The 25871-nt window shown below is 50.8% G+C and overlaps 3 protein-coding genes across 8 annotated transcripts; 2 read left to right on the top strand and 1 right to left on the bottom strand.

Moving 5' to 3' along the window:
• Window positions 1–1528: 1528 nt before the first annotated feature.
• LOC149348622 (uncharacterized) lies at window positions 1529–14509 on the bottom strand. Of its 4 annotated transcripts, none has more exons than XM_089588223.1 (3): window positions 14313–14509; window positions 4421–4583; window positions 1529–2565 (listed from the first exon to the last, which is right to left on the bottom strand). In XM_089588223.1, the coding sequence occupies exons 1-3, from the start codon at window positions 14314–14316 to the stop codon at window positions 2073–2075; spliced, it is 660 nt and encodes a 219-aa protein (XP_089444349.1). In that variant the 5' UTR covers window positions 14317–14509; the 3' UTR covers window positions 1529–2072. The 4 variants fall into 4 exon arrangements, with proteins under 4 accessions (XP_089444349.1, XP_089444348.1, XP_089444346.1 ...); XM_089588222.1 differs by having other exon boundaries at window positions 4421–4586; window positions 14313–14506; XM_089588220.1 differs by lacking the exon at window positions 14313–14509 and adding an exon at window positions 10623–10776 and having other exon boundaries at window positions 4421–4586.
• On the top strand, window positions 6232–10460 carry LOC149348623 (uncharacterized). The gene is made up of 2 exons (XM_089586073.1): window positions 6232–7637; window positions 10445–10460. The coding sequence occupies exons 1-2, from the start codon at window positions 6466–6468 to the stop codon at window positions 10458–10460; spliced, it is 1188 nt and encodes a 395-aa protein (XP_089442199.1). The 5' UTR covers window positions 6232–6465.
• Window positions 10371–25739, top strand: LOC149348621 (uncharacterized). Of its 3 annotated transcripts, none has more exons than XM_089588218.1 (2): window positions 10371–11440; window positions 23483–25739. In XM_089588218.1, the coding sequence occupies exon 2, from the start codon at window positions 23561–23563 to the stop codon at window positions 25730–25732; it is 2172 nt and encodes a 723-aa protein (XP_089444344.1). In that variant the 5' UTR covers window positions 10371–11440; window positions 23483–23560; the 3' UTR covers window positions 25733–25739. The 3 variants fall into 3 exon arrangements, with proteins under 3 accessions (XP_089444344.1, XP_089444342.1, XP_089444343.1); XM_089588216.1 differs by having other exon boundaries at window positions 10515–15854; XM_089588217.1 differs by lacking the exon at window positions 10371–11440 and adding an exon at window positions 18610–18748.
• Window positions 25740–25871: the final 132 nt, after the last annotated feature.

Raw genomic sequence — 25871 nt, 5'->3', positions numbered from 1 at the left:
AAAGAATTGCTATGAATTGCTTTCGCGATGAACTGCAATAGAGTTGTCAACACAGCATAAAGTCAAGTTTTCGTAATCAATTTGAGCGTTTGGAAGCCGCCGGTTTTCCAAAAGCACTTTTGATCGCAGTGGCAGAAACTTTGCAGCAAGAGAGCCGTGTTGTGATAATGGCTGACCCAACAGGAAGTGAACTGATAATTTGAGGTGATGGCATAGGTGGACAAGGTTTCCCGCGACATCAAAAAAAGTTTGTGTGAAGCAAGGCGTTAACCTCGTCTTTTCCTCACCTGCAAACTTTCAAGCCTTTGTTCACGTGTTGCGCGTGGAAGAACCAGACCTCCTGTGTGTACTACGCAGCATGACAACTGTTACATTGAGTTTGAGTTTATTAACATTTTAGTTCTCAGTACAGAAAACTAAGGGCCGGGGACAAAAGGTACAAAACCTGTACCTGGCTGGGTCCCCTGACCCCACAACAAAGTTGGTAGCAATGCACTCCGAATAAACAAATCATAAACTAACGAAGAAAAACGAACAAAGCACTTTGAGCGAAAACAATTTAACATGATGTTTGAAATTCTGCACAACACTCGTGCCAATATTTAAACAAAATAAAAACTGTTTTAGGAAAACCCTGTGCGGAAACCATCAGAAAAACACAGAATCCATCAGGAGAGACTTAAATCAATAATGTACAACAAAAAAGTATGATGAACATAAATCAAGTATAGTCCATTCCACTCAAAAAGCAGTCACTCGAAAAGAAAGTACACATTATATAAATTCACAAAAACCGTGAAACGAACTACAACCACACAATGAAAATTTCGCGCAAAAATCTTTTCGGTGTATTAATAGAAGGATAATTGATAGCTTCAGCTAACACCGCGTTCTCGTTTGAAGCGCACATTAAATGTGCGAAACGTGTGGTGTACAAGATTGCCCTGACTTTTGAAAAAGTTTACATCGGCTAAATAGGCCGGCATATCAGTGATAGGTTGTGGGAGCACCGCAACCCTTTGAACTCCACTGACGGAGCAAACCTGCCGCGCCACTGCCGGAATTGCGGCTGCTACCCGTTGTTTCTTCTAGGGGTAGGTAAGGGTAAGGTGGATCGCAAAATTCTCGAAGCTTATCATATCAGCACGCAAGGGGGCAATCTTATCAGCATGATATCTATCTCCTTATGCAGAAGGCACTAAGTTTCCTTTCGCACTGTCACTAGCGCCTCGATTATCTGCCAGCCATTGTCAAAGGATGACGCTGGCGTTCCTTTATGTGTTCACTTTTTGTTTGTTTGTTTGTTTATGGGGTTTAACGTCCCAAAGCGACTAAGGCTATGAGAGACGCCGTAGTGGAGGGCTCCGGAAATTTCGACCACCTGGGGTTCTTTAACGTGCACTGACATCGCACAGTACACGGGCCTCGAATTTCTCCTCCAAAGAAATTCAACCGCCGCGGCCGGGATCGAACCCGCGTCTTTCGGGCCAGCAGCCGAGCACCATAGCCACTGAGCCACCGCGACGGCGTGTTCACTTTTTATTGATACTGCTAGTTGCAGGGACGTTGCAGGGTGAGTTGTAAACGCGAGTGCAATCTAGAAGTCGCAAAGTGTTACCACAAACAATAATTAATCTAGAATAAATAGCTCAAATTGGAAACTTGCTGCAACTAAGTCGCCTTGTCAAATATCGCTGGCTGGGGAGCTGCAAAGATTCCCAGAAAACATCCGGGAACCTGTAAGAGCTTCAAACCATAAACAAAAGAGTCCCCGAGAGCCCCGCGGTCCTCCCATTGTTGTTCACCGGACCCCGTGCGTCGCCCGTGCTGAGGCGCTGATATCAGACATGCACAGATATGTGCGCCCCAACCGCGCATGCGCATACAGACTCCAGCGTACGACCGTGCGCGTAGGCGCTTCGCCCGTACGCTTAGGATCTGTTCATAGAGTTAGCCCTTCCGGGTAACTGGCTTCGCTTTTCATTTGTTTGCACTTGCTTTATGTCGGGTCTACGACTGCCGTACTTCCTCCCTTCCCTTCCTCGCGTGTGCCTCCACCTGGACTGAGTCCCTCACTGCTCTTCCGCAGCGGAGTCGTGGCATGTGCGCCCATGCTTTCTCATATCGGCCATATTCACAAAGCCTTTCCCGCAGTGGGGGCAGTGCAGCCGGTATTGGCGGTAATGCACCACCCGCTCGTGTCTCATGGCGTTGCTGCGGTTCGTGAACCGCACCCCACACTGTGAGCAGGCGTGGGGCCTCTCTCCCGTGTGTGTCAGCAGGTGAGTGCTGAGGTGGCCCCTCCGGGTGAACCCCTTTCCACAGTGGGGACACAGGCGAGATTTAGCCCCGCCATCCACAGAGTGCTGCTCCTGGCGGTGACGGGACAGGTGAGCCGTTTGGTTGAAGCGCCGTCCGCAGTCCGCGCACTCGTGCGGCCTCTCCCCAGAGTGGACCAGCAGGTGTCGGGTGAGAAGATGCCGGAATGCGAAGCCCTTCCCGCACTCCGGGCACACGAAGGGCCGCTCACCAGTGTGGGTCCGCTCGTGTCTGGTGACATGGATTCTGGGTGGGTGACATCGGAAGAAAAATTCCCGGGATTAAGTTTGCTTAGGTGCAGCAGTGGGAAAGCATTTCTCTTACTGCTGCCGATTATGTTGCTGCGCGCTCGTTTGTTTATGCCTTTGCGCGTTTCTAAGTCGTGTTTCCGCTCCCTACTCCGGTTCTAACACATCCGAAGGGGCGGGTGCCGTTGCTAGACCGTCTAGCAAGCGCACAAAAGTACAGAATAAATAATTATTGCAATAATTAAGGAATTCATCAATTCGATTAAGTTACCGACCAATATGCGAAGTAACTGTTTTAGTTGAGTAATTCCGTCGATTGCCACCAAATTAGTCCGTACGGTGAATTCAATTACTAATTCGGCAAGTATATAATTCAATTCGATCAAATACAGATTACTTCTGAAGTAATTCACTAGAATGTCTAATTAAGTTGACTAATCAATTAACCGTTAAATTAACAAATTGGTGACTTAATTCATTCTTACTAATTACATAACTATTCAGTCAACTATTCTATTAATTACTCCTATTATGGATGATTGACAGTTCGTGCGGACACGCTCCGCGAACAGGCTCTGTACAAGCCATTCATGAGACAAGAGATGCTTTCGAATTAAGCAGGGACGAGGCTCTTGAAACTAACTTTTTTTATCTATGAATCTCACGAAATTTTGCTCACAGATACATTTTTCTCTTCTGATTCCAAATATGTAATCATAATAGGGCTGGTAGTCTTACATCTTACAAAGTCAAGAATGTAATTCGGTAATTTCTTACGCAGCTTTAATGAACTTTCACGTTGCATTTTATTGCTTTTAATTGAATGAATTGATAGCCAGAGAGTACCCATAACCAGTGACATTCTTTGTTTTTCTCTAAAGGCATGTCATCCTGATATACTATGAATTTGACACTGCAAATCGTTAAGCTAATTGTAAATTGCTATTTATACGTGGCCTAAACAAAAAAAGTAAGAATGCCATCGGGTGTGGGAATTAGCTGGCTATATATTCATGTCATTAAAAGGAACAAAATTCAATGAAAAAGTTCATCAAAGTAATAAATTACCTAATTAACACTAGAACTTGATAATTTTTATCTAAGACAACCACTTCAATTATGATTACATTTTTGGAATCAAAAGAAAAACGCATCTGTGTGCAAATTTTAATGAGACTCTACCGATAAATAAAAAGGTTAGCGTAAAACCCTCGTCCCTCCATGAAAGAGAGGTGGCCGATACATCATTCAAGCCTCACTGGCGACGTAGAGGCTAAAAACTGAGATGCCGACAGCATGCCAGTTACCAGCTGTGGCCGCGGATCCAGCTCCGCGTTTTCCACAGGGACGTTCCGCGCATGCGCACCTCCCCTCCACCAGCTCCACTGTTCGGAAACCAACCGCCAGCGTACGCTCAGTTCATGTTAGTGATGGCCACTTGCGACAGATGGCGACAGTTCTCAAGCATACTCTTGCCACTTAAGAGGCTCTGGTGGCGCCCCTGAACTGGATTCTCATGTCTTCATCGGTTGTTTTCAACCAGTAGCAGCCAAAGTTTCGCAACTCCCCAGAGGGCGCCACAACATGTCTAAAAGTAGGGAGCCTTCATGTGCTTTCAAAAAAAAAAAAAAAAAGACATGAAGGCTGCCTATCTGAAAGGTGGAGGAGGGCGCAGTGTATGTTTTTTTACCCTGTAATGGCACTGCAACCGGTTGTAACTCTTGTCAAACCGTGCTATTTCCCCCGTCCTCTCCCATCCTTCTCTAATCTAGGTAATGGAGAACACTTGTTTATTGCAAAGCCGCAGGTATTAGCAGCACCCAAACGAGGCGAGCAGTCAAGTTGTATCTCACTTGTAATCGCTGGAGTAGGGGCAGTAGGCGCAACGGTGCCTTCCCTGTGGCCTCTGCGGGTGCTTGCGCCGCCTGTGTTTCTCCAGGTGGTCTTGCGCGGAAAACAACTCGCCGCATGTGTCGCAGGAGAAGACCGATTGCGGTCTCGGTTCGTGGTTTCCATCTTCTGAGGACAGAAAAACAGACAATTTTACACAGAGCCGTCGTGAGCGACCAAGTTCATGAGGTTCCAGCATCAATCTCACAAATTCACGTGTACAGCTACAGACGTGCGCAGAAGAGTCACTATCGCTTTGCTTTCATCGCCTTGTGCAATGGCTTGTGCGGAGTACCACTGGCGCACCTCGGTACTGGCAAGGACAACTGCATGAATGCTGACTGCTCTTATAAGCCATGCTACCATATCTGGTTCTTGCTTCAAGGTTCGATTTTTCCGCATATGACAAATAAAAATGGCTGAGGCTTAGCTAAGGTTAAGCCTAGTCAGATGCGAAGCATATTGATGGCTAGGCTTGGTAATACATGGCTTTCCTTGGTTGAATACTTGGTCATTTTAATACAACCACTAGAAGCCTACGTCGTGGGGGAAGACAACGGCATGGCTACAGCGGAACGCCGACTAACCCCGAGACGCGCGTTGGGTGAGCGCCTGGATTGCCACGGAAGCCGCGTCCGCCTGCCCGGTGGAGCGAGCGTTTCACCTACACCGAGTGTGAACGCGCGTTCGAAATGCGCGGGAATGCCGCTCGAGGACATTCCGGCGTCTGTGCGATGGCATCGTTCTCCCTCTCCCAGCGCGTGACGGCGATCTGTCGTGACGTCATCGTGTCACGTGGTGTGGCATCATCGTGTCGCGTAATTTGGAGGCGCACAACCACAGCGACGGCGCGAGGTGGGCCCCCGTTTCTCCACTGTCGTGACGTCATCGTGTCACCTGGTGTGGCATCATCGTGTCGCGTAATTTGGAGGCGCACAACCACAGCGACGGCGCGAGGTGGGCCCCCGTTTCTCTACTGTCGTGACGTCATCGTGTCACGTGGTGTGACGTCATGTATCACGTGATTTGGAGGCGCATGACCACGGTGAAGGGCTGAAGTGGTAGCTAAAGTAGTATGCTTCGCATAAAAAAAAAAACGTACTAAGTAAGTGTTTAAGTCACTGCTGGCCCCAAGGGGAAGGGAGGTTTAGTGGCTACCACCCCGAAAGCCTGCCGAACCTCCCCAAACGTTTGCCAAGCGTTTCCGCGAGACCCTGACGAGAAGAGTTTCCCAATACTGTGGGCGAGCGCTCTCACTTGCAGGCGAGTATTCAAAGCTCTCGAAGGTACATTTTGTTATTTTTCTCCTTTTGTTTATTTTATATTCATGAAAAGTAATGCTAGCCAGTGGCTACAAAGAGGACGAATTATTCTTTGTAACCCATTTGTGGACCAAAATAATTTACCTATTTGAACCTCCCGCGCTCTCTGAAGTGAAATGACGCGTACTGGCTAAGCCTAGCAGCTGTGAAACTCCAGGAAAAAATCTGAAAAGCTGGCGTGTTTTATTGCGAAAATTTTGCTCTGCAGGCATCTTCAGATAGAGCGAAAGCTTCGCGCGCCTTTCGTATGCCGTGAACGTGAGGCACAGTAATATGCGTTGTGGGGCTCGTGGGTCCATTCTCAGAATTCCTTTTTGAGGCGCAGTGAGGCACAGTGTAGCGGCAACGACGAATTAGGTAGTAGTGATGTGAGAGGCCCTGCTGCTTCGAAGGGCGCCGCCATGTTGCCCGAACGAAGAACGGTATGTAGAGGCGGGCGGAAGTCAGACGCAGTCACCCCCTGATTGGTTCGCGCTTGTGATAAAGATGAAGTGTGGAAGGTGCGCTGCACGCACTCGCGCGCACGGGAGTAGAGAAGACGACGAAGTAGGAAAATACAGATCGGCTCGACCGTATGCTACGTGTACTGTTTCATTCTAATTACCATTACTTACGATACAACATATTTTGGCGACGAGGATGCTGTTTTGATTCGGGACCTTCACGTGGCCTGCTCACCTTCCGTCATGAGCTTTTCTGGGCTTCAGCCACCACCGCCTTTCCTGCCGACTCCTGGTCGTCCTGCCCTTCCATGGGAGCAATGGGAGCTGGCGTTCCGGAATTACATGCTGGCCTCTGGTGCCTCTACTCTGGGTGCGGACAGGCGGAAGGCCATCCTGCTGAATTGCATCGGACTGGAAGGCCAGCGCATTTTTTATACATTGGCGCCGCCGTCGTCCACTCCAGCGCCTACAGCAGCTGCATCGCACTCCGGTGACGAGGCGCCGCGCCTTGACGAATTTGATGCGGCGATATCCATCCTGTCGGCGCATTACAAATCGTCCGTGAATGTAATCGCCGCACGTCACCGCTTTCGCCGTCGAGTTCAGGCTCCAGGAGAGACAACCGATGAGTACGTCGCTGTCCTTCGCAGCCTTGTCGGCGACTGTGGTTTTGGGACCATGGCGGACGATATGATCAGGGACCAGCTGGTGGAGAAGACCTCGAGTTGCCATCTGCGTGAGCGCCTACTCATGGAAGGCTCCTCCTTGACTCTGTCGCGCGCCGTGCTCCTTGCTCGACAGTGCGAGCAAGCTTCCCGTGAAGCCAGGGAATTGGCTGAGGAGGACGCTCCAGTACATCGTGTGGGATGCGAGCGCGGATCGAGACAAACACCACCTCAGGCCCATTGCTGCAAGTGCCAAAGTCAACCGTCACAACCTGCTGCTGCAATACCACAGCGCATGTGCTACCGTTGCGGTTCTACGGCCCACCTGGCGAACAACCCTGCATGCCGAGCCCGCAACCGCAACTGTCGTCGGTGCGGCAAGATGGGCCATTTCGACTCTCTCTGCAAGTCGTCCGACCATCCTGTTCAAGTTCAGCAAGTTGCAGATACTGCTGACACATCGTCGATGCCGGATGGCTTCAGCAGTGCATCTATTCTCAATGTTGAAAGTCAAGAAAACGGAATTTTCGCCTCGGTCCTGATTGAAGGCAAGTCCATCCGCTTCCTGATTGACACCGGCTCATCTGTGTCAATTATTTCTGAAGACCTATACCACAGATTCTTCGCTGAAAGTTTCCCGCTTAAACCAACTGCAGTTCAACTATTGGACTATTCTAAGTCTCGGATTATGGTCCAAGGCTGTTTTGTTGCCACAGCCAAGATTCACGACCGTACCGCCTGCATCCTGTTGTACGTTGTCTCGGGAGGCACAACGCTGCTGGGTCTGGATTCCATTGCAGCCCTACAAACGAAGATCAAAGGTGCATCGTTGGAATGTCTTTCCATGACACCTGATACGCCTCTGTTACCTCCTGAGCTACGTCCACACTTCGAACATCTCTTCTCCAAGGAACTCGGAGTTGCTCCTCTGCAACCTGTCGCCTTCCCAGAAAAACCTTGGGATAAGGTTGCCATTGATATCGTGGGGCCTTTCGACCAAGCTCCCAGTGGCTGCCGCTTCGCGATTACTCTAATGGATTATTATAGTAAGTGGCCAGAGGTTTTCTTCGCGGATGCCATCGCAACTCAAACCGTTCAAGAATTCCTGCTTGGCCTCTTTGCTCGTGAGGGTTACCCTCAAGAGATTGTCTCTGACCACGGACCTCAATTTTCATCGATGGCCATGCAAACTTTCCTCCGCGAACGGGGGATACGCCATTGCTACTCTTCAGTGTGCCATCCCCAAGCTAATGGACTCGTGGAACGATTCAATCGAGTGCTTAAGTTCTATATTCAGCTGGCTCTGTGCGAGCGACGGGACCTACGTACAGCTATTGTGGACTACCTCGGTGTCTACCGCTGTACGCCCCATGCCACGACAGGAATTGCACCAGCCATCCTACTTCATGGCCGGTTGCCCCGCACAAGACTGAACGTCGTAGGACTGCCGGATCAGTGCTTCTCAACGGATCCGACAAAAGCGCTTAAGCTTTTGCGGCAGAGGCTTGAGGAGAAGCAAGCGCAGTACAAGCTTTATGCGGACCAGCGGAGTGGCGCCAAGTGTCGTGACTTTCAGATTGGCCAGTACGTGCGTGTCCGAAAACCAAATGTGCGAGGCAAACTGTCAGCTCGGTTTTCGGAGCCTCGGAAGATTGTGGAGCAGCGTGGACCTGCATCTTATCTGCTGGATGATGGGCGAGTGTGGCACTCGTCCAAGTTTTCTGCGGTTCGCCCAGAAGTAGTAGTTCAGCAGCAACTGTCCTCCCCAGCTCCAGCGGCCCTTTTCGCTGATATTTCGCCGCCTATCGACGGCAACAGAATGCTGCCGCCCAGTTCACAGTCCGGAACCGTGGTCCAGGGTTCTTCTTCGGACGCGCCTTCAATCCATCTGTTGCCAGCCGCTCAAGTTAGCTGCTCGGGCCCTTCATCGCACCTGGTTTCGCCCGCTCCGGAATCGGCAGCCGCTCCTCAACCCTCGTGTAGTACATCCACAGCGGCAACTGCGGCTTCACTTCCTGCGCCGCCTTGCCGAAGTACTCGCAAAAAGAAGCGGCCCGCATGGTTCAAAGACTATGACATCCGCTAGACATTTTGTTTTTTTTTAAATTGCGGCGGAAATGTGATAAAGATGAAGTGTGGAAGGTGCGCTGCACGCACTCGCGCGCACGGGAGTAGAGAAGACGACGAAGTAGGAGAATACAGATCGGCTCGACCGTATGCTACGTGTACTGTTTCATTCTAATTACCATTACTTACGATACAACAGCGCTGACAATCTGCATTGGCAGCTTCCGGCGAGATTGGGCGGCGGCGAACAGCCGCCGTAAGGCCGACCCACCTGGAGCTATTTACCTGAGAAACACGGGTGAAAGGTAAATTTACCAAATTTACCGTTCGCCAGTGTTTCTCAGGTAAATTGCTCCAGGTGAGTCGGCCTTTAAAGGACCATAGACACCATTTTGCTTGCTTATTTTCATCTCTCAAATGATGCGTTAGCCATTAGAATACATTGTTCACAACCTGGTATTCACCTACGCCTATTACTCCGCTAACCAATCACAACAGCAAACGAAATGAGGTGTTTAGTGTTTTACTAAACAAGCCAGGTATCAAAATTCTAGAACTTGGAATTTTTTTTTTCTTGTGATTAGTTTCCTGTTTAGGTAACAAGTAAAGTATTAACAACGGACTACATTTTCGTCGTGGAGGAATTCTGTGCGGCGTTCCTGAACGTGAATGGAGCTTCATTGCAGACTTAAGTTCTATTCGGCTATAAACATGGGCCGCTTTGCCATCAGCAAGACGATATAGAGCCAGTAACACTGCTGTCAGAGGGAGAGGCTTTGCAGTCATATATTTAGGGCCCTTCGTTCAAGTAAAAGCTGATTTCACCCGATATTGACACCCCAGAGAGGTTTCTTAAAAATCACATGAAATCCGATTTCTACCTGCAAGTGCTCTTCCATAGTGAATGTACCTATTCTAGTGCTCAGGGTCCTTGCCCGACAGTTAGCGAATACCTGGTGCTTATTCCAGAGGAGAGTTTTATAGGCCGACTGATGATCTTAAACATCTTTTCAAACCAAACTATTACACATGAGGCTGATTAATTTAACGACAAATTCGAAAAGTATGCGCTTAAGAAGCTAGAGGCCAACACGGGCACCTTATCCGTATCATAGGATCAAAGTGGAACCGCGCTAACGACGTCATGTTCCAGAACTCTTGTGCTTAAAAATGGCTGCTCTGATACTGAAGGAATGGTTTTGTGATCTACAATCAGACGCGGGCAGATCTTGCATGGACGCAGAAGTGCGACTTAGGTGAATATAATAATGTACAGTTTTTGGTTCAACTTGTCAGTGAAGTGCTGTTTATGAAGTAATGACCAAATATTAGACATTATGTGCCTCGCACGAAAATCAGCGCTTAAACAAGATTTTAGTTTACTGCAAAAGAAATAACAAAAAACGAATCATGTACTAAATGCTTGCTAAATATTTTGGATTATAAACCAAATTTGAGCTCCAAAAAAATTTCCTTTTTTTTACGCTCAGAGTTTCCGAGGATTGAAACCTGAAAACGAAGGTCACATATTGCGCGCATAAGAAAGTTGGGATACGTTGAAACGTAGTGTTACGTTTCGCCTTCGTCGTGCGGAAGAAAACGGCGTGGCTGCAGCGGAACGCCGACTGGCCCCGAAACGCACGTTGGGTGAACGCCTGGATTACTCACGGAAGCCGCGTCCGTCTGCCCGGATGAAGTTTTGAGCGAGCGTCTTCCTACACCGCGTGCGAAGGCACGTTCGAACGCATGACATGCGCGGGAACGCCGCTCGTGGACATTCCAGCGTCTGCGCTGCGTGGACGGCATCTTTCTCCCTCTCCCAACACGTGACGGCGGTGTGATCCCTCAGGAGTGTGTGTGTGTGTGTGTGTGATTGGTGCCACAGAGAACTCCATTCCTCGGCAGGCCCAGCCCCCATATAGGGAACCTAGGGAAAGGGAACACTTTAAAACCTCGGCAGCGGTACTGCGACGCGCGTCTTTTCTTTGCTTTTTCTCTTTCCTCTAATCTTTTAACTCTCCACTATCTGCACGTGGCAGCGGTCGTGGCTTGGCTCCAGCCAGTAGGCATGCCCGTGAAATTTCCTTTTCATCCTTCTCTCAGTCACAACAACAACGGCCGAGGGGCTTTTCATCAGATGGTCTCATCATGTGCTCTCCTCATGCAGCGTTCCAGCATTGAGCGTCTCGTTATCGAGCTCCCTTGTAAATAATGTAAATTTAATTGTATAAAGTTTTCTCCCCTTGTCTTTTCCCGCATCCTCGTCTCCGACCTCCCTCATTCCCCCTCCGGCCCGACCATGCTACCTCATCTTTAACAAACTGGTTGCCAGCGGTGGGGTTCGAAACAACGGACGCCAGCGGAGAGATCTGGTCAACGGGACGCTGAGCAGCAGAACGGCGAGTCGGGGGAGTGCAATGAGCCCTGTGTGTTGACTGATTGCCTGCAGCGGAAGGACTGCGCTGGATTCTTGGCTGCGAGGTTTGGTGAGTGCGGGACTTTCTTCTGCTGAGTTTTGCCAGGCTTTGTTAGAGTCAGAAACAGAGCTGGTAATTACTCGGCTGCTGACCCGAAAGACGCGGGTTCGATCCCGGCCGCGGCGGCTGGAATTTCTTTGGAGGAGAAATTCTAGAGGCACGTGTACTGTGCGATGTCAGTGCACGTTAAAGAACCCCAGGTGGTCGAAATTTCCGGAGCCCTTCACTACGGCGTCTCTCATAGCCTCAGTCGCTTTGGGACGTTAAACCCCATAAACCAAACCTAACCAGAGCTGGTAATTAGGGTTGTCGTTGCTGCCGGGTTAGTTGCGGCAAGACAATAGCGGACAGTAAAGAAAGCAGCACTCGGAGAAGCCATGGATTTGAAGACGCTTCGCATACCGAAGTTACTGAAACTTGCAAGAGAGTTGGGTCTGGATGTCTCAAACAAACTCAGAAAACCAGAACTGCTGAAGGCTATTCTTGCGTTGCAGGCTGAAGCCGACGAGCTTGCGGAATGCCTTGAGGCCATTGAGGAGAGGGAATGGGCAAAGAAAAAGGAGGAGGAACTTGAACGTAAAGAAAAACAAGAGAGAGAGGAACGCGAAAGAGAGCAGCGGTAACAGGAACGCGAAAGAGCAGCGGCAACAGGAACACGAAAGAGAGCTGCGGGAACTCACGCGTGAACTTAACACGATCAGAGGAATGAGAGCGCGATCTCGCTTAAGTTTTTTCAGAAATTGTCTAGAAACTTTTGAGAGAATTTCATGGGGGAGCAGCTAGTCCAGGGTGATTGGCCAATTGTGTTGATGGGAACTTTACCGTGTGAAGCCGCCAATGTATTAGCGCGGTTGTCTGACGAGGATGCCCACAACTATGCGATAGCTAAAAGTGCGCTTTTCCGGTACTTTCGAATTTCCGCGGAGGGAGATTTCGATATTCAAATTGACGGTGGTAAGCTACACCGCGAGAGTGTCAGGGACCGAGTTAGGAGGTCAGCTCAGTCGCCGGATGGCACGGCTGCTGCTCAGAAGTGGCAGCTTAGGACAGGTTTGGTCCAATAAAGAAAGGCCACTTTGGCAGTGAGGACCGGTAAGTTCAGTCAAAAAGCTAGCGAAAGGTGCAGATCCGCAGGCCATAAGGGCTCAAGGGATAGTTTTGGCACGAAAGCTAGGGAAGAGGAAAGGTGCAAAGCGGTGGCTGTGAGCCCAGAAGAGCATGCACTTTCCGGGAAATAGGCGGATTGCGGCGGTCGTGAGGATAATACCCAGGAGAAAGACGCCGAAGGTCTCAGTGACCAGGGAAAAGTAGTCCTTGGGTCATTTGGGGAAGGCCATCAAGGAAGTTCTGTGAAGGCCGAGTTTAATGGGAACCAAGAGGAAACAGTGAGTTGCAGGAATCCCATCGAAAACAAAGCCGAGCGACCTGCTTTGTTCGCGAGCACTGTCAATGCTAATAAAGAAGCGACCGTCTCTGAGGCCGAGGCTATTGTGAAAGGTGAGGCTGGCGTTTTCTCTCAGGAAGAGAATACTGAGCTCACCGGCCGCAATAGCTCTCGCTGCCGCCGATCCAAAATCGAAAACGGCTATCACAGACTCTGGGCGGGCCTGTGAACATTATCTTGCAGGCGAAATATCACCTCTTGCCTCGCAAATTCTAAGACGCGCTCTCGCCGATCCAACTCACACAAAAGTGATCTGGGCTCCTGGCCACCAGGGTCTAAGAGGCAATGAGGCCGCTGATGCGGCCGCCCGAGCGCTCACACACCGGGCTCCTCATCCTAGCTCTCATGGCTCAGAGGCTCATAAACCGCTTCTCCGGTTCCGCGAAATCCTAATTTATTATTGCGATAGCCACCGTCTCTACCCGGCACCTGCCAAGGGGCTGAGTAAGGCGGAGGAGCGAACTCTGCGGCGCCTGCAGACAGGAACCCTACTCTGTCCTGCAATAGCAAAACACTTCGATTCGAACACAGATGGGCGCTGCCCGCACTGTGGAGAGATCTGCGATGTCTTTCACATGGTGTGGGCATGTACTCAGAATCCTCACCTTCCCCCCTCCCCCACCCCCACCCGAGAGGCATGGGAGACTGCCCTCCTCAACTGCTCCACACTGGAGTCCCAAAGGGCTCTGGTCAAGCGGGCGCGAGACGGGGCCTCGTCATGCGGTGTCCCGGACTAAGGATACCGACCATGCAGCAGGGGTCTTTTTTTTTTACCCTCAAGCTTTCTCTGATTAAAGTTTTTCACCCCCACCACCACCGGCGCAATGAGGGAATCAAGGGAGACATTTCTTAGATGCGGCCGGCAACAATAGCAGCCAAAGTTTGGGGACGACGCTTTGCTGTAAAGAGATTGACCGCGAGTCAACCGAGTACGCCGCTGCAAGCCCAGGTCAGAACGCAACAAAGAGTGTGGTTCAGGTCGAGTTGCGGGCCAGGGAGTTAGTGTCGTAGGGTCAAGCTGTAAGCCTCAGGAGAGCAAGTTATGCTTAGACGAAAGTAAAGTGCCGTCGGAACAGTTAGATACTGCGATGCGAAGTTCCTCACCGAAAGCACGAGCCGATAATTCGAATTCAAGACAGAAATGCGGCTCGGTGCTGCGTCAGAGCCGAGGCGAAGGGTGAGGTCACCGCAAGAAAGGCAGGCGCGAAGGAGAGAACAGTTAGGGTAGTTTCAGGAAGGCGCCCACGCGCAAGGAGAGCCAAGCCGCAGGGGGCTCTCAAGAGAATGGACAAAGTACGAGCCGAGGACATTGTAAGGTTAAAGGCCGGCCAACAGCGTAATCGTCCGAAACTGTCATCACGGTACTCCAGACGCGACAGGCGCCGAAAAAGGGCCAGACTGACTGGGCGCGTTGCGAAAAAGCGAAAGCCACCTTACCCATTGTGGCGACCCTGTGGTAGTTCTTGCAGGACGGGTGAACCTCGCAACCGGTCGCAGAGAAGCACGCCCAGCTACTGCATGAAAGAGCGCCGCAATACGCGCTTCAGTCGAAGGATATTGCTGAATCGAGAAAGGAGCTCTTGTAGCCGTTTCTTTCATAAGCGACCGTCACCCCCTCGAATTCAACTGTTCAGACGCTGCTCGGGTGTTGAAGACGCGCGTCCGGGGTGCGGTGGAACAAATTGTAGTTGCATGGCGTCTGGGGCTCGCAGGTGTCAACGCGCAGTTAAGCCCTTCGATTGTTGTCGATTGTCAGCTGCTAAAGCCACTGTTGGTTTGCGACAGGCAACCCCTTTGAGCCGCGGCGTGGCTCGTTAGCAGTGGATTCCGAGAATCTCTCTGCTGTTTGCTTTTTCTTTTTTTTTTGCTTTCCTTCAGAAGAAAGTTTTGAGCAGGTATAGGTATCATACGCGTTGTTAACATTGGGAGCGTTTATTTCGATGCAGATTGTTTTGAAACATGCACTAGTGGTGCCTATGTGTAGCAGCGTCCGCTTAAAACGCGAAGTACTAGCCAGACGGGCCATCGTAGGCCACTAGCATAAGCGCCTGGAGTAGATTTTATGGCATTAGGGAAAATTATGTGGCTTTGTCTCTGATGTTGAGTGAAGCTTTGCAAGATTATGCAGGGGTTTATTTACATAAAGGGGAAGTCTGAACGGCAACGCCGATGGCTCAAGTCGAGGTTCTTAACGCAGGTGACCTCATGTGTCACCTTTAGCCCTCTTCACCTAGACAATTGTATCTTGTCTGAATTTCCATAAATTTCAAGAATCAGCACCTGTTGCTGTTGCTGGTGTTTTTCCTGATGTAGGATTTTGAACCTATTGGTTTTGTTTAGTATTCCAAAGTAAGACGTGTTTTCTTGTGTAATGTGCAAATTTGTGGACATTTCCTAAGTGCTGCTAGACTACACCCAGGGATTAAACGGCTGTGAAAGAGGGAAAGAGCCTGGCATTGCTTAGTGGGGATTGTGTCGTGCTTGCTGACTGAGCGGTTGGGTTTTCGGCGAGGTTCTAACGCTAGCGTAGCCTGAGTCACTTTGCAGTGCCCTTTATGAACCTGGACGTGCGAAAGAAGCCTTCGGGGTGCGCTGAGTTCCAGAAGTGCCAAGAGACGACCGACTCCGGTTAAGAGCGGCCTCGGGCGACATCCCTCCGGACAGCAGATGCAGTCCCCTGTCCATCGGGATCTCCTTCCCCCGGCGGGGCAGTCTGTTACGTTTCGCCTTCGTCGTGTGGAAGAAAACGGCGTGGCTGCAGCGGAACGCCGACTAGCCCCGAGACGCGCGTTGGGTGAACGCCTGGATTACCCACGGAAGCCGCGTCCGTCTGCCCGGATCAAGTTTTGAGCGAGCGTCTCCCTACACCGCGTGCGAACGCACGTTCGAACGCATGAAATGCGCGGGAACGCCGCTCGTGGACATTCCAGCGTCTGCGCTGCGTGGACGGCATCTTTCTCCCTCTCCCAACACGTGACGGTATTGTGATCCCTCAGGACTGTGTATGTGTGATTGGTGCCACAGAGAACTTCCTTCCTCGGCAGGCCCGGCCCCCATGTAGGGAACCTAGGGAAAGGGAACACTTGAAAACCTCGGCAGCGGTACTTCCGAGGGGCTTTTCATCAGACGGTCTCATCATGTGCTCTCCTCATGCTGCGTTCCAGCATTGAGCGTCTCGTTACCGAGCTCCCTTGTATATAATGTAAATTTAATTGTATAAAGTTTTCTCTCCTTGTCTTTTCCCGCATCCTCGTCTCCGACCTCCCTCATTCTCTCTCCGACCTGACCATGCTACCTCATCTTTAGCAAACTGGTTGTCAGCGGCCATTTTAAGCCTTTAATGTCTCATCGTTGTAAGCAGCAGTTGTCAACAGAAATGTCACGCTTTTCAGTTGGTCGAAACGGTCGTGACGTCACAGTGCGCGAATTTCAAACGGGGCAATTGTACTTCGGCTAGTAACCAGGCAACCAATTGAAGGGATCGTATAGTGATGCTCCAAGTAAGTGGGACTGAGCTTAGTTAATTGCTTAATTACTCGATTAGCCTAATTAACGTTTCTAGTCAGGCCATATGAATAAATAAAACGGAGTAAGAAATTGGTCGAGCTCGGGAATCGAACCCCGGTCTTCGGAGTGTGAGACGAGCCTGCTTCCACTCCGCCATGCCAGCTCGATGGTTTGGGAAGAACAAAGGTGCGTCTAGTGAATACGGTCTCTTCGCTCACTCCCATCCTCCTTCCTTCTCTTCCGGCGAGGTTTAGGTGTCCACCGAGATATGAGAGAGAAATACATTTCCTTTCCTCAAAAACCAATTTACCGACGAGCGAGGCGTAGAACCGAATGGACGATGGCGTTCTAAGGACTCCCTGGCAGCGTTGCAAGACGCTCTCGCGTTCCACTCTTAGAGGCGAAGCTTAACATCTTAACCACACATCAGTGACAACACTTTAGGTCAAAAAAGTGCACCCCCCCCTGAATTTTGACGGGTGTCCACCGATATATGTGAGACAGTTACTGCGTAATTTTCTTTCCTCAAATACAATTCTCATTTTCTTCATTACGTGCCATCTTTGTCTTTCTTCTTCCACTCTCACTTCCTCCCTTCCTCTACGGTGCGGTTCAGGTGTCCACCGAGATGGCAGAGAATTACTGCGCCCTTTCCTTTCCTCAAAAAGCGTTCAAAGGGCAAGGCATCGCGCCGAACGGGTGGTGGTGTTCCGTGGACTCCCTGGCAGCGCTACAACACGCTGTCGCGTTCCACTCCTAAAGGCGAAGCTTAAGCGTCATTAATTAGCAGTTAATTAGTATTCAGGCAGAGATCAGTCATTAACCATTAATTAGTCATTTGTCGTCACTTAGTAATTAGCACTAAATTACATGTGACGCCACCAGTGCCCAGAAGCAGTCAGAGTGGTGCGGAAAACGCTTTCGCCTCTACGCACTAGACAGTCAAAGTGCGCCCTGAATTTTTTACTCTACGACAGAGAGCGACGCTCAACACCGCTCTCGCCTGGATTTCGTGTTTGAAGCTCGGATAACGCCATCGAACGCATCGGCAAGTCCCTTTTTGCCTGTTTGTTCGGACTTTTTTGCGATTCGGCTCTCGCCGGTACGCACGGCCCGCTAGGCCTACGCCAGGCCTAGCGACCCCGCTTTGATGGGGCTGTGCCGCATTTTCTGAGTGGGATCTTCGTCCAACATTGGATATGGAAGTCACCGTGGAGGGGACTGATATAGCCCCCGAAGAAGTTTCGCACCAATATGGTTGGTTCACCGTCGGTGAATCTCAACGATCCGGTCACGAACGCCGAAGGACTGACCCCGCGGCACACAATGGAACCGATTGCGCCCAGGGACAGGGCAGCATGCGGCAATCTGCCGACTCCTCTGCGAAAAAGCTTGGCCGACGACTTGCTCGACAATCGGTGGCGTCGAACCTACCTCGCCTACCCAAGGGCGTAACCAAGGTGATACTCCGGCCATCGGGCGGCCTCCGTATACTCGAGAGCTGTGGCCAACTCGGAATCTTTCAACTCATTCGTGACGCCGCGGGTGTAACCTTGGCGGAATCTTCTGAAGACTGCATGCTCCTCAACTTCAAGCAACACACCATACTGGTGGCCACCCATTCCGCGGCACGAGTGGAACGCTACTTAAGCATCCAGGAGCTCACCTACGGCGAGAACAAGATCGCCATCACCTCGTATGTCGCCACGCCGGACGGCAGTGGTAAAGGAGTGATCCAAGGCGTTCCCAAACATCTATCGGACGCTGTCATCCTAGCGAACCTTCAGCATCCCAGAAATCCTCCAATATGTGGTGTCCGTCGCATGGGTACGCAGTCGCAGACGGTCCTCATTCTCTTCAACGGTGAGAGAGTTCCCCGTTGGATCAGCTTCGGTGGTGGCATGATTCGTTGCTGCCTCTACAAAAAAAAATACGAAGTGTGTTCTTTGTGCGGACAACTCGGACATCGCAGAGACGTTTGCCCGGACCCGAAAAACGCTCGCTGCCGCGGATGCGGCATGGCCAACCCTCCTGAAACGCATACCTGTGAGCCTAAGTGTGCCTTGTGCGGTAAGGGCCATGAGCTGGGCAGCAACAAATGCCGCGAGATCTACCGCACTCCATATATTGTGACCAAACGCCGCTGGGAACAGGAACGCCAACATCTGACCCAGCATAGCCAAGAGACGCCGCAGTCTAAAGAGCGACGCAGCCGCTCCAAAAGCAGGGGGCGGACGGACTATAGTCATCGATCCAGCTCTTTTCCACGACTGCAACAGAGAGGCCGGTCCGCCTCCAAATCCAGGACTCCTTCACACCAGCCACGGAACCCCGGTTTGAACCAGGACGCCGTCGGCACGCAAAAGGTAGGCTGGGCAGATAAAGCCTCCCAGAAATCTAACTCCAACCCCTCTGAGCTAGCAGACCTGAAAGTGCTGGTAGGGAAATTACTTCGCGAGGTGGAGGAACTAAAGAAAGAAAATGCCGCTCTAAAACAGCAACAAATGCAGACTGGGTCACCGCCTATGACCGTTGGCGCCAATAACCCTACCCCTTCTACCTCCGCCGGAGCGGACATGCATGTTGAATCACCGCGGGCACCCCCGCCTAAGCGAAAAGCGGGCGGTTCCCTCTCCGAAGACCAAAAGCTAGCCGACAGCATTCACAAAATTGAAGCGCAAACGCAGACTACCAACACCCTCATTCAAATGCAGCTTACAATGACTTCCATCATGGAAGAATTATGCACACACCGGCAGGAATTACTTAACTTAGGCACCTGGCACAGGAGGCAGAGAGTAGGCTCTTTCCCGTCAAAATTCGCAAACCCGCTTCTTCTGAAGCGGTATCAGACTAGCCCAATATGGCGCCACAACCAAACTACACTATCTGGCAGTGGAACTGCCGAGGATTTAACCGCAAACGAGCTGTACTCCAACAATTCCTCCACAATAGGGACGGACCGGACTTAATCGCACTACAAGAGACACAAACCAATAGAAAGCTAGCTGGATATCAATCCTTTTGATCGGGGGGTGACACGCTTGGAGTCACGACTCTCGTCAAACGAAATATTACGGTTGTCCAGCACGATACCCCAGTCACAAATGTCACACACGTGCTAGTCGAATTAATTCCGCCTAGGAAACCTGACCACAGTCTGTTTGTGCTGAATGTCTATAGCAGCCCAAAGTTACGGAAAGCAAGCTTTGGCCCGCTCTTTCAGGCGACCCTGAAACTTGCAGGCAATCACCCCGTCATTTTCACGGGAGACTTTAATGCACAACACCCGGCTTGGGGGTACCCACAGGAGGACATTAAAGGTCGAAAATTGTGGCTCACCGCACAACAGTGTGGGTTGACTCTTCTTACAGACCCAGTAGTCCCCACCCGCTGCGGCAACAGTGTTTCCAGGGATACGACTCCCGATCTGACTTTTGCTAAAAATTCGGGCACTCCAACATGGATAAACACTCAACAAAATTTCGGCAGCGATCACTACATATTGGAAATAGTGGCTTCAACTGGCCCCAAGCGTCGTAGCGCTCGAGCTCCCACCCTTGTCGATTGGGACATGTTCCGCGCTAAAAGGGCCGCCCGAGAAGCTGATACCCCCGATATACTAGACATAGATGTCTGGGCACAGGATCTTTGCCAAGATACGAAGGCAGCCACCCGTACGTTAGAGCAGGCTGACCACCTGGAGATTGCGGACAGCCGGCTTCTTCACCTATGGGAGGCAAAGCGAGGACTAGAGAACCGACTCAAACGACAGCGGTGGAACCGCAATCTGCGCAGAAGAATAGCTAGGCTAAACAAGGAGATCGAGGATCATGCGGTCAAACTTACTCAGCAAAACTGGGAGGACATATGCAACCGCATGGATCGCAATATGGGAGTCTCTAAGACTTGGAACTTGCTCCGTCATCTACTTGACCCTGCAGGTAGAAAAACGACCCAGAGGCAGAACCTGCAAAAGCTTGTGCATGCATACGCAGGCACACCAGAGGACCTTTTCCTTGAACTTAAAGACAGATATATTGGCAATGCTCCTATCCAAGCCTTCCCAGATTATGCTGGTCCGGAAAACACGCAGCTCGACTCCCCGATTACTTTGGATGAGGTTAGGGCAGAGATTGCCAGGCTAAACTGTAAATCCGCCTCTGGCCCAGATGCAGTATCCAACAAGATCCTCCGCAACCTAGATGAACAGTCGCTACAATCACTAACTGAGTATATGCAGAAATGCTGGTCGGAGGGCTCAATCCCACAAATATGGAAAACGGCAGAGATCATTCTCATTCCAAAACCCGAGAAGGCACTCAGCCTTGAGAACCTCAGGGCAATTTCGCTCACGTCTTGTGTAGGTAAGCTCATGGAGCACGTAGTTCATACCCGCCTAAACAGGTTTATGGAGGAGAACGAGCTGTACCCCCCAACCATGATTGGCTTTCGACCAAAACTTTCTACGCAGAATGTAATGCTTCAGCTCAAACATCACATTATTGAGGCAAAAACGCGGGACACCAGAATAATTCTTGGACTCGACCTGGAAAAGGCCTTTGACAATGTCAGACATGATGCGATCTTGGAGAACCTTCATGAACTCGGGGTGGGAGCCCGCACCTTCAACTATATCCGCGACTTTCTCACAGGTAGAAAGGCGCATTTTCAAGTAGGAGGTCTCCACTCGCGTGACTTCCCCCTCTGCAACAAGGGCACCCCGCAGGGATCGGTCCTGTCACCCTTTCTCTTCAACGTTGCAATGTTGAAACTTCCACACCAATTAGCGCAGATCCCGTAACTCCACCACAGCCTCTACGCTGACGATATCACCTTGTGGACCGCCGAGGGCAGTGATGCCGAAATCGAAGAGAGACTCCAGCGTGCCATCGATATCGTGGGGAACTATGTAGACCCCAGGGGGTTGCGGTGCTCTCCAGCCAAATCTGAATTTCTCATATTCCGCAAAATCAGATCCCTTGCGCAACCCCCACCGGCCATCGAACTCAGTATTCGCGGAGTCCCCATTCCTCGAGTACCCAAAATTAAAATCTTGGACCTAATTCTACAAGAACACGGCTTCAATGGTGACGTAATTCAGAAGCTTCAGGGAACCTCGCAGCAAATTATGCGACTCATTCGCCGCATTAGTAACCGCCACTCGGGATTGAGGGAAAGCAATACTGTCCGTTTAGTACAAGCTTTTGTGATCAGCCGCATCGCTTACGTATGCCCTTACCTACATCTCAAGTCAGATGAAAAAGAGAAAGTGGAAGCCATAATCAGAAAATGCGTCAAACAGGCAGTTGGGCTACCCATGCACACAGCGACTGAGAAAGTCTCAGGTCTCGGTCTTCATAACACCCTAAGTGAGATTATTGAAGCGGTAACCGTCTCGCAGTACGAACGACTAACGGCCACACCAACTAGCAGACACATTCTGTCCACACTCGGCATAACATACGAACGACAAGGCGGACCAACAACTGTCCTTCCCAAGCATATACGCCAGCTTCTGGTCATTCCTCCACTACCTCGGAACATGCACCCCGATTTCCACGCTGAACGTCGTGCAGAGAGAGCCAAATCATTAGGCAAATGTTTCCTTAATGATACCTCTGTGGTATATGTTGATGCAGCAGATTCTTCGGCTGACAAGATGGTAGCTGTGGTCACCACGGAATGTGGTACATTCATAACTGGGGGCACTATACGCACTCAGCACACACATGTTGGTGAAGAAACAGCCATTGCTCTAGCCATTGCGGGATCCTCGGCAGAAACCATTGTCAGCGACTCAAAATTGGCAATACGTAACTACACGTTTGGAAGAATCTCTCCACAAGCAGCACGGATTCTGCTAAATTATCAGCCCACGCGGCGCATTCGCCTAATCTGGACGCCTGCTCATGCCTCCCTTGCTGGTAATGAGGCGGCTCATAACCTAGCTCGAGAACTGTCCCGCCGAGCTGGGTCGTGCAGTCCACCCGCCCTATACTCCGGCAAGGACAGGTTGTTTTCTTACAGAGAAATCCTGCAGCACTACAGGCTTGCAAGACTCAGATTTCCCCCAGCAGATAAAACGCTTTCCAAGCAACAGGCCAAAGCCTGGCGTAAACTTCAAACTAAAACCTATCCAAATCCCCAATTGTGTAGCTTCTATTCGGATGGACTCTACTCAGACAAATGCAAAAATTGTGATGCCAAAGCCGATCTAAATCATATGATCTGGAACTGCCCGCAGTCCCTACCCGCGAGTCGCTTCATTACCGACTCTGATCATTGGGCGGCTCTATTGCTCAGCCCCGACCCGGGGACACAGATCAAGCTCCTCCAGCTGGCTGAAGACGCCGCCGCTGCCCAAGGGATAGCGGCCGCCGTTTAAGCGGGGGGTGACTTCGGGTCGCTCCTCTATATCCGCTGGAAATAAAGTTCCACCACCACCATCTACGACAGACTTTCACCTCGATTCCATAAATGGCAGAGTATGCTGAGAGAGCTTCGAAATGAGCATTTCTATGGTACATAGGTTAATGCAGGTCTATCCTGGAAGGTTGAAATAGACCACTCACTGAAAGTTCCTTTGCAACATATCTGATGGTGGCAGATACATGCCCAGCTTTCCGGGACATGTACCACTTGCGCCATCTGTCGGCAGTGGCGGCGACACAGCGCGTAACTGAATGGGAAGGGATATAAAAAAAATCGTAAAACGTGAACAAAAGCACCTTGATTGTGTGATTTGGCTGCTATGCTACGCATCCTCGGCTGGTTTTCTTGAGACGGACATATTTCAATGAATTGTTAGTTCTAATCGCAGTGTGGGCCCCATCATTTCTTTGTCCTTCGTCGTTTTACTAGTTTATTTGTTCAACGAAATAACGCAGTGGCTGGCAAGGGGCAGGGTTAATAGAACAGATATGGGCGGGGCCTTTGTACTGCAGTGGGAGTAGTCAGGCTCATGATGATGAATAAAAAAACGTCAAAAAGCAGAATAAATAGCTGTTTCTATGCTGCACACTGGCTGCATGATTTTCAAGTTGAAAACATGTCGGCAGGTTTGCACCCATTGCAACGCATTGTCTTCATATGCGCAGGTTGAAAACGACCTAACGGCATAAAAAGGCGATCAACTGAAGGCTACGTCATATTTACGCTGCGTAAGGACCTGCTTCATGGCGGCCTCTCTAGAAGCTTCGGGATCTGGACCTTCAAGCGGCACCCCCAGCCACCTACTTGGCATCCCATGCACTAGAAACAGGAGCCCGGTTTGTAAACTGCTCCAACGCCTGACAGCCTTCAACGACATCTTGTGGCATGCAGGCCTACACCTGATGGAAGACGAGCGCGACAGTCTCGGGGACGTGAGCGTTGTCATGGTTCCCGAAGTTCGTCGCGTGTGCGCATGCTCCAGTTCAGACGACGACTGGCCCTGCGATGCACTGAGGCTCCTGTACCATCTGTTCACGGTACACAGTTGCATCGTGGCTGTAGAGATAAACTACACCATTGCGAACGCCGAGTTCCTGCTCAGAGCCTTGGCGAGGAGGCGCAGTCTTAAAAGGCTGAGCATATCTGGAATCCCGAGTGACAAACCAAATATCATTCAGAGTCTCGGTGACTTTGTCAGCTCTATGGACTTCATTGAGGAGCTCGTGTTCCTGGAAGGTTATTGCCCTTTCGAAGCCAAAGCGACTCTTCCTGTTCGCCTGCTGGAACGAGATGGAATCGCGCTCACGACTCTGGACGTGGCCGATTTGGAGATGAGCGCGCATATAGTCGCACACCTGATTGCGGCTTTGGTCAAGAATAACACAGTCATGGAACTTGCCGTGGGAGCCTGCGTCTTTGGGTGTGCATCTTCGAAATGGTTTGCCAGATACTTGGACAAGGGAAGCGGTACACTAAGGAAGCTTACTTTGCGAGCGCCTCCTTTCAGGAATCGAACCGGGCTTAGGACATTAATTGAAGCCATCTGCAAGAATAACACGTTGGAAGAGCTAATCGCTGATTGGAACGCAGCGGTTGAAGTAGAGTACGCGCTCTTCTCTAAAGTGGTTGCCCGCAACAAAAGCCTGCGTGCTTTAAGCGCGCCATGTATGGCGTCTTGCGGCGGTTTGAAGCTGACGGCACGTCGCGCTGAGTGTTTTGCTGGGATGAGCTGCACTGATAGAATCCGCCCCTGGCTCCAGGCACTGTCTTCGAACCGCGTCCTAGTGAAGCTGACCCTCGACCTGAACTGGCTTACGCGAGACGAATGCCGCGCCTTCTTCCAGGCTGTCGCGAGTAACCCATCCCTACAAACCGTTACTGTGCGGAATCTTACGGATGACTGGCATCTGAGAGAAATATGTCTGATGATACGAAACTACGGCCTAGCACAAAAGGTGTTCATCCAAAACTACCACCTGGGCCGCACCACTGTGCAGACTATTTCGGAATGTCCCGAAGTGACCACCTTCACGCTCAGTCCTGATCACCTCTTCCGAGCTGAGCACTTCAGCACTGCGTTCGAAACACTGGCTACCTGCAGACACGTGACCTCCCTTTACGTCCACTGCGATGATTTCTCGCCGATAATCTTTTCTGCATTGACTGCTTACGTAGAGGGCTCTTCCTTGCTCAAGAATGTCGAGTTCTATCTCGCCAGCTACCTGAGGACACCGTGCGAGGAAATGTACCAGGAACTCTGCCGCTCTGTGAGTCGTTTGGTTGCAGCATTGTCGGCGAACGTCGGCATCAGAAAAATGGTGCTGGAACTGCCGTGTTTGCACTCCACGGACTGTCAAATGCTGGCCGACGCCGCCTTGAAAAGCCGGTGCCTGCACGAATTACTTCTCGGCACGGTTCTCAACACATTTCGCAAACTCTTTCTGTCCTACCTCTTACCGAAGCTGGAGCAAAATTACACCCTCCTCCATCTGAAACTCGTCGACAGCGAACCGCTTGACGACGGGATGGCAACCGTGCAGGACATAACCAGGCGCAACGCCAGCCTCGTTAATCGGGCCGGGTGCTTCGTGATGGGTGATCACGGAGCGTACTGCGCGCGTTCCGTGGAGCTTGTCGCCGATCACCCGAAGCTCGTCGAGGTCGTTCAGAGTCGAGCAGGTGTGGACCAAGTGGAAGCCAGGGCCATGATCAGACGCGCCCTGACGCTTCCTTGTCTAACCGGCTTGGACGAGTACATGAAGCTTGTTGGAGTCGTCAGACACCGCGTTGTGTGCCAGGTACCGAGTTTTGCGTATTCTGAGAATAGTAGTAGCATGCAACTGGACATGTTAAACTATGACTGCTGGTTGCACATACGCAGCTACCTGAAGGTAACGGACGTTGTAAAACCTTGACTTAATCGGATCCTGAAAGACTGGACGGGAAATGATTTGAGAGAAACATTAGGTGACTCGTTGACGGATAAGTTTCAGAGTAAAATATTTCAATCTTAGTGTCTAGTACCTAGGACAATGCTCAGTTATCTTTTCGAGC

This window comes from Amblyomma mixtum, chromosome 4 (assembly GCF_055824585.1).
Source record: "Amblyomma mixtum isolate Tamu chromosome 4, ASM5582458v1, whole genome shotgun sequence".
Taxonomy (NCBI): Eukaryota; Metazoa; Arthropoda; class Arachnida; order Ixodida; family Ixodidae; genus Amblyomma; species Amblyomma mixtum.
This window is presented reverse-complemented; position numbering and strand designations above follow the sequence as displayed.